The 8,452-nt window shown below is 41.1% G+C and overlaps 1 protein-coding gene across 8 annotated transcripts in view; it reads right to left on the bottom strand.

Moving 5' to 3' along the window:
• Positions 1 to 654: 654 nt before the first annotated feature.
• Positions 655 to 8,452, bottom strand: part of RIC8B (RIC8 guanine nucleotide exchange factor B) — a 107,981-nt gene continuing 100,183 nt past the window's right edge. For 4 of the 8 annotated variants that reach the window (XR_014023960.1, XR_014023961.1, XR_014023962.1 and 1 more), the window contains 2 exons: positions 7,788 to 7,964; positions 655 to 1,809 (listed from right to left, as the gene is read on the bottom strand). Coding sequence is in view for 4 of the 8 variants with exons in the window: in XM_081309321.1 (XP_081165447.1) it covers positions 1,698 to 1,809 (112 nt within the window). In the remaining 4 variants the exon portion in view is untranslated. The remainder of the gene's footprint in view (positions 1,810 to 7,787; positions 7,965 to 8,452) is intronic. The other 4 variants (XM_081309321.1, XM_081309323.1, XM_081309322.1 and 1 more) reach the window with 1 other exon arrangement.

The raw sequence follows: 8,452 nt of genomic DNA, 5'->3' as shown, positions 1-8,452 counted from the left end.
TTTGTTTGCCTCTTTTTTTTTTGAGTGTGTGTAGGGGCAGATATCTCAATATGTTAAGAGATATATGCAAATTTTAGTAAAAAGGCTAAGAGTGAAATCTTGAGGATCTCCTCTAGGAGTAGTTGCAAGAAATCTGTGACATCTGTCTGGCAGCTCCAAGGCCTTTTAAGACTCAATTCCTGACTTTTTTTTTTTTGCCAGAGAAGTTAACTTCTGGATAAATGACATTTTCGCTAATACCCCAAATACTTTACCTGTCCTTACAAAGACTATTATGATGAGAAGTTAAGATAATGGTTGGAAAAGCATTTTTAAAAAGGATTAACTATGAAATAGTGTTGCTTAGCCCATGTAGCCATAAAGAAACACACACAGATGGCTAAATTCAATCAACCCCAATGTTTTATTTAATTTAAAGTTTTAAAAGGCAGTGGTTAAGCACATTATCTATGTGTGTGTATACATATGTATATATGCATGTGCATCCACACACATACATACATACATATCAAAGGAAACCAACCCCTTTCCAACTTTAGCCACTGATTAGCTAGGCCCACTGTCTACAGCATGACGGCGTCTCTACATCTTCATATGACCAATTCTAACAGTAAAAATAAACAGCCTTAATCAGTTTAATGGTAACTATTTGTGTTTCTTTCCTTTTTTTTTTAAATAAATAAAGTTACCATTAAGCCAATCACATATGGTAGAAAGATAGAATACACACACACAAGCATATACACTGACCCCAATTTAAAACATGATGTATGAATGACCTTTATGTACAAATGGGTGCCTTTGACTCTTCTACTAGAAGAGGCCACAAAATAGTTCCCATTACTCAGGGAGTCCTCACTCTCTCATTGGGATGGAGGGTGTGTATGTTCCTGGCATTCCGAGTCAGACCTCAGAATGCACGCTTCCCCCGCCACAGTACATACCCTGGTTCAGTTCTGCAGTACTAGTGTTCAGGTACATTAGAGAATAAATAGGCATCTGTAGCTGCCTGGGAACTAAACCATCATTCATAACTCCTGTCAGGGAGAAATGTATTCTGAAATTTTAGCTAAGACATACAAACTTCTAGTGTAGTCAGTTTGTAAGTCTGGGGCCTGTGTGTGTGTGTGTGTGTGTGTGTGTGTGTGTGTGTGTGTTTGTGTGTGTGCTTCTACATGTATATAAAATTGAAGAGTGGGGCTAGGTTTACAGAGCAGCTGCTTGGCTTCCATTTAGTCAGTACTGACCTAAGGAGTCACTTGCCTCAGTCCTTATTTACTAGCTCATTCTGCTCTCATGTGCCTCTGGCTGCTCCAGGGACTCAGAAGGGGCCGCTCACCCAAGTGAGAGGAAAGACCTGGCTAAATCTTCAGTCAAGAATCTTGGCAAACAGAATGGCCAGATTCGGCCAGGGCTGCTTTACAGAATGAAGTTCTTCGTTCCATCTGATGAAATGGAATTACTGTTTTCTGCTTCTAGTCCCTGTGACTCTGCCTCACTGCAGCTCTGTATGAATGCCTCGATATCGCAAAAAACACAGGATCACCTCTTAAATATGCTGGATTCTCAATGAGTAAACCAGTTAATGTGTTTCTAGCCAAAGCAAGGGCATAAATGTTTTAGAGAAAAGATTCCCCTGGAGCTACAGAGAAAAGATGCTGATAAAAGCAATACTGGGAGCTGAGCAGGTGATGCTTTCAGTCTGTGTCGGAGCTGGTCTCTTCCAGGACAGAGTACTGGTTGAGTGCTTCCTCCAAAGGCGTTATTGTCCCATCAGGTTTTAGTCCCATTGGTTTAAGCAACTCCTCTCTGGAAAAAGAGATAAAAGAGAGAAAAAAAGTATTCACCAGCATCACACACACACCCCTCCCCCCACCCAAATCCACATTCTTTTAAAAGAAAAGTCTTTAAAAACCAAAGTATTTTCTCTCAAGCTCTCTCTGTGTGTTTGTAATAGGAAAGATGAAAGGGGCATGGAAAGAAAAAGAGATAAAAGACTTCATTCACACAGGCCAAACCTACTAAGCCAATTAAAAGTATGAAAAGTCAAGGTCTAAATGGGCTCAGGACAAGGAGCAGGTCTCTTCTGTTTTCAATAAGTAACTTTTCCTCCCCCTTTTGTGGATTTGTTTTGTTTTAGTGAAGCTAAAGCTGTGAAACTTCACCTGCCCCAGGCCTATAATTAAATGGCTGATTTGGTATGTATGCATTTCATTCAATGGAATCAATCTGTCAGATTAGATTTTGCCTTCAGTCTTTAGTGATACATAAATACTTGTTGATTCATTTCAAATCAGTTGGACTTCCCTGATTTTCTTCCCTTTTCTGTCTGTTGCTTGTTCTTTCCCTTCTTCTTGTTTAAAACACCATTGCTTTTGTTTGTGGCAGTTTAATTATGGGACTGACAGCTATTTTAATCTCTTCAAAGCTCCCCAATTGCCTCTTTTCAGCTAATCCAATTATATCTACTCCACAAGTTACAGCCTCATCTGAAGATGATTAATTATTGATTAAACCAATCAAAAAGCATCAGGAAAGATTTATTTCATCTTTTCATAGACTCTTATTTATTACACAGAGATTATGGCAAATGTACCTGTGGAGTTACTAACTCCAGTCCTCCTCCCATCCTCAAAAGATCAGCAGTATACTTAAAAGGGCCATGAGCTGCTTAAAACTTGTTTCTCACAGAAATGGGCATTGCTTCCCCAAAACATGATGGCAGCAGCTGTGATACTGGTGGGACATGCAGTGAAGGGAAACACTTCCTCTCCCCCTGCCTCCCTTAGGCCAGCACAAAGAGGGGCTCCCTCCTGGGAAAGGGTAGCCACACGACTGAGTGATGGCACCCAAAACCTGGGGAGAGGTGAGAAAGCTCAGTGATTGCCGGTAAGGCCAAGAGCAGCCTCCTGGAGAAGCTCTGGCCTGCATGAAAGACTATTTCTGAGAGTCTGAAAAAATCTGTTTGGGAAATGTGGTGGCCCGCTGGCTGGCTACAGTGAAGCTCCCGAATATTATAAAGTAGGCGGTGTTTCCTGATCCAAGAAATGGAGTGAAAATCACAGAGCTTAAAGTTGGAAGGGGCCGCAGAGATCATTTAGTCCAACCCCTTTCTTTAATAGAGGAGACTGAGTGACTTACCCAAGGTCACTTATCTAGTGGCAGAGTTGGACCTGTGACATGGGTTTCTGGATCCCAGTCCAGTGCTCTTTGCAGCACAACACATCTGACTAAGTGCCTAACTGCTCTGGCGGAGAACACCCTGAGTGCATTTGTTCAGCATCTGTTCAATGTGACAGGAACTATGTCACATACTGGGGAAGAAAAGGAAGACTGGGGACAGCTGCTGCCTTTGATGAGCAAGTAAAATAAATATATGGAAAATAACTTGGAACGTAATGGGGGAGATGCTATGAGAGAATTATGAACAAAGAACTGTGGCAGCTCCTGAGATGAAGCACCAACCAAATGCCTGGGGGAGGTGGGGAAAGGTGCCACCAAGGGATCATGTGCTAGGCAAAGGGTACACGTTTCAGGACAAGGAGACCATGTCAGGAGCCTACAAGAGGTCTACAAAAGCACCACATGTGGTCCCATCACCTTGTGGTGCTTTTGTAGACCTCTTCTGATTGTGCCAGTTCATCTTTTCTATCATTGTGCTCTAACAAAGCTGGAAAAGGGCCTGGTGTTTGGAGAGTGAAGGGGCTCAGTGAAGGGGCAGCAGGAGGGGCAGATGCAAAGGTCATCTGCCACCCAATAGTCAAATGTCTTAAATGCCCAGGTAAGGAGCTTAGACTTCATACTGTAAAGAGTATCCGATCAGTTTTGCTTCCTCTGGCAGCAGTGTGGGAGACCACACTGGAAGAGGTGGCAGAGAGACAAGTCCTTAGGAGGTTACTCTAACAGCTGTGTGGGAGAGGAGACAGAGCTGGGGTATGGCTGAGGTTGTGGGAACAGAAGGCAACACTGCTGAGGGAGATCTAATGACTCACAGAGGGGAAAGGGTTGGTGAAGGCAAGGAGTAGAGTCCCTTAGCTGTGGGGTGGATGGCCAAGTGGATGTGATATTATCTACTGGAGCAGAAGAAGGGAAACAGAGCAGATTTGGTGGGGGACACTGCTATCTTTCAGTATGCAAAGAGCTTGAGTTGCCCGTTTGACAACCAGGTAGAAATGTCTGGTGGAGAGTTAGAAACCATCTGTTTACTTTAAAACTTGTCTCTAGCATGCAAAAATTATATAGTTATAATTTACAGTATATATCTTCCTAGTTCTGAGTGACTGTGCCGAAGAACTGTGGTACTGTACACTACATACAAACAACTGAGGCAAAAGGAGAAGGGGGACAACTTGCCGGGAATGGAGACTGAAGAATGAGGAAGTTCAAAAGCCTATAGGGCTTGGTGAACTGAGGGCAGGGAGGTGGGGGTAGGGGCAGCAGGGTAGGGAGAGATAGAAGTAGGCCTGGCAGATGGGACTAGAGGGATTCTACCAAGGACAGGATATCATCTACCAAGGATGATATGCTGGGTAGACATATCATCATCCCTTGGACGAATACTACTGCACCTCTTTGATAACAGGAAGATTCTGAGGACAGCTACCAACTTGTATAAGCGTCTAGCACTTTCTCATCTAAACCCAGGGGGAACACTTCAAATCATGTCTGTAAGCTTCATCCCTATTTCCTAATCCTACTTTACGATGGAAAAATATCACATAGCTTTTTTGCCAAGTTATGGGAATTCATTCATAGAACAAAGTGCCCTGTATTCTAGTTCTCACTTGTGAACTATTTAAGTGTTTATATTTTTGGTGCTTTGTATCAGCCCTCCATGGAAATGGAAGCTCCTCAGAAGGTATGAGTTATTTTTCTTTTCTCTTTTGCATGGCTCAGGTGTACTGGCCTTTCTGCAGGAAGGCATCAGTGAGCACTGCTACATCATCATGTATTCATGCAAATGAGTTAAAGCAGCAACTTGACCTTGTGGAAAGAACAACAGGTCGTGGAGTCAGGAGGTCTGTATGAAGTCCTGATTCTTCCACTTACCAGCTGTGTGATCTCGGGCATGTCTCTGGGTCTGTTTCCCCATCTGTGAAATGGGGGGTCATGATAATACTAGCACTACCTACTTCCTAGTAATGATGTAAGGAATAATTATAATATTAGTAATAATAGTGGCAGTAACAATAGCAATAATAATGTAAATTAAGGAGTTCTGTGAACTGTAAAGGACTCAAACATTTACCATGATTGTGATGTAATAAAAAATACATACAGGTTTTGGAGTCAGATCTGAGTTCTAATTCTGGATCCAACACTCACTAACCATAAGACCTTGAACTTTCTGAACTTCAATTTCCATATCTGTAGAATTAGGATAGGAATACCCACCTCGTTAAGTTGTCATGAGGGCAAAGACTATTATACATATCAAGTATGGAAGTGTAATGGCTAGATGTAGTTGGAACTCACAAGTTGCATTCCTGTTCCTATATGCTTCCAGGTTTTCCCTATGCCAGTCAGGAATAAGTTGGGGAAGAATATGCAAAAGCAAAAACAGAAAAACAAACAAACAAAAAAACCCAAAAAACAAACAACCAGAAAAAAAAGACATGGTCCCTGTCCTCAAGAAGCTTTTAGTCAGTTCAGAAGATAAAACACACACACATTAAACAATATTCAAAGAATTACAGAACAGCAGATCAATAAGCTTGAGATGGTTGACAAGCAGAGCCCTGCTTTCCCTGAGTGTGACAGTCATGGATCCACCCTCATTGTATTTATACTTTGCTTAAAGGAATTTTTTTTGTCCTGAGTAGGAGTAGGAAATGATCATTTATAGACATGAGACTGTTCCATGAACCCAAGTTTCTCAATCTCCCATCCTAATTTTCTGATCTTTCTAGTCTATAACTATAGCCCACAAACACCCAAATGAAATCTTTGTTATAGAATCGCTCCTAAAAGGCTTGGCAAAAACATGTTTATATTAGACTGCTTTTCATTTATTTTCTGGTGTATCTAATCAGAAAGATGTGGACAGAGAATGGGAAGCTTTAATGCATACCACAGAAATGTTCCTCCACCAGTCATATAGGCTATGCATGTCTGAGGGACATAGAAGGAGACAGGGACACTGACTACAGGCTCCTTGCAGGAGGTGGACTCAGGGTCAGGCTATAATGGCAGCGATGGACATGGATTCATGGGAAGAAAAGCATCCCCAAAGCAGAAGGATTAGTCAGGCGAGGCACAGAAGCAAGAGTTAGTTGTGTGCAGGGATTGCCAAGCAGGCAGGTTTAGCAGAGGAAAAGGAAAAAGAAAGCTCACAAGAGATATGGGGTATGAAAGAGGATCTGAATGGAGACCTGAATCTTAGGCTGACAAGTCTGGATTTGAGTATGAAGGTATTTTTGTCTTCTATTTCAAGAGCCCCAATATTTAAGAATATTTTTAAAAAATAACTGTCATTATAAAGTTTGAAAGCTATGAAACAATACTGTTCTAATATATTAAAAATATATTTGCTCTAATTATTCATTTCCCATATCCCTACGTGTCTAGCACAGTGCCTTGCAGAGAGTAGAGCTTCAATAAGGTCTATGATCTACACTTTTGTTGCACTTGATATCATCTTGCATTTTCATAAAAAGAAAAGGCATGTGTCTTATAGGACTCCTAATAACTAAACCATGAACAAGAGGTAAGCTAAATTTGTAGGTAAAAGATTCACTTTCATCAAGAGTAACAGAGTTTGGAGAGGTGTTCATATTCCATAGGAAATTCTGAATTATGCTTTCCAGGGATTTCTTGTTCTCACTAGACTGTGGGTAACTTGAGGGCAGAGTCCATGTCTTATCTGGCTGTAATCTGCCAGTACCTAGTATAAAAACAGGACATAGTAGGTGCTCAGTAAATGTTTACTGAGAGACTACAGTACATGGGTCATGACATAAGGGAGAATAGTAGAGAACCATTTGTCAGAAATCATTCTCATATTATTTTAACTGTAATTATTTCCTTGATGAGTCAAGGTCATCAGACATTCTGATGGCCCAGAAGTCAGACCCCGTTTCTATACAGCCTAGAATTACCAACAATAAACTGGGTTAGACTCGGCTTCTTGTGTATGGGTCAAGAGATCTCTAGATTCTAGTCTCAGATCTTTTACTAACTTTTTCCGTGTCCTTGGGCATGTCATTTGCCTTTCCAGGCTTGAGTCTCCCTATCTATAAAATGAGGGGTTGGACAAGATGATCCCCAAAATTATATACTAAGTTCAAGAGTCTAAGATAAGGTTACTAAGTAATTTTGATCTATTTGAAAAATTGCTAAATTTAAAGACACTCCAAGTCATTACTCTAAGCCTTTGTTTCTAGTCAAGAGAGTCTAGACCTAAGAATGAAACACAACATCCTACCTACCTGTCACTGGCATACACCAAGACCACAAACCCTTTCTGCAATCTACCAGCAGATGGTCAAAATGATTATATAGGCAAATCAAAGCAATGGCATGTGTTACACAGAAGGATCCAAATTCCATCATGGCCCTCAATAAACAGGCCATTTCATGAAGAGTTACTGGTCCTGAAAGTCCTATCTAAAAAGGATGGCTAGGTGTCAGGTGTATATATAGATATATATAGATATATCTATATATATACACACAGTATAAATATATATACAGTATCTCCATTTTATCATTATAAAACGGAGATACTGTATATTGAAATGTGTATCAGGATTAAGATATTCACATAGCAACAACTCCTTCATACTTACCTTCAATGCTATACACAGGCCTTAACATAAGTTAAGACTGCCCTCGTTATCATCAAAAAGTACAGTGATGTCTACTGGATAAAGAGCCCATTCTAGGCACTGTGACAGTATCATGGCGGGCTTCTCATCTGATCAGGCATCTGGCCAGGGAAGAGATAAGCCTCCAAGAATGTTCAACTGGAACGAAACATCATTTAGAAATTTGATCTTACTAAACGATAAGGAACCATAATCTATAAGGGCTTGGCCAGGCATGAGGACACAGGTAAAGCACGTCCAAAAAAGGAAACCCTATTTTGCCCCAGCCTAACCCTTGGAACTGCTAATGGAAACCAAAAAAAATGTCTTAATGATCTAGGGGTGGGAGATGATGGGATTTATACATACTTAAAATTCTCTAGCTGTTTTTTTCCCCAGATATATGTTAACAGTTTCCTGAGCCACCATTTTCCTGTAGGTATGGCACTCTGGAATGCCTGGGCTTACATGACTTCTCAGGACCTTAGAGAAGGTCCCACTTTTTAGCGCTCTGGTTCCTATGTGACTCTTTCCCCCAGAAATGAGAGTGCAGAATTGGGGCTCAGATACTAACATACCCAATTGCACATTACAGAATAGGTCAGATGTGTGTGTGTATAGAACACCTTACTTGACCTGGAAGCAAG

This window comes from Spermophilus citellus (assembly GCF_964194105.1).
Source record: "Spermophilus citellus genome assembly, chromosome: 10".
In the NCBI taxonomy this organism is placed as follows: Eukaryota; Metazoa; Chordata; class Mammalia; order Rodentia; family Sciuridae; genus Spermophilus; species Spermophilus citellus.
This window is presented reverse-complemented; position numbering and strand designations above follow the sequence as displayed.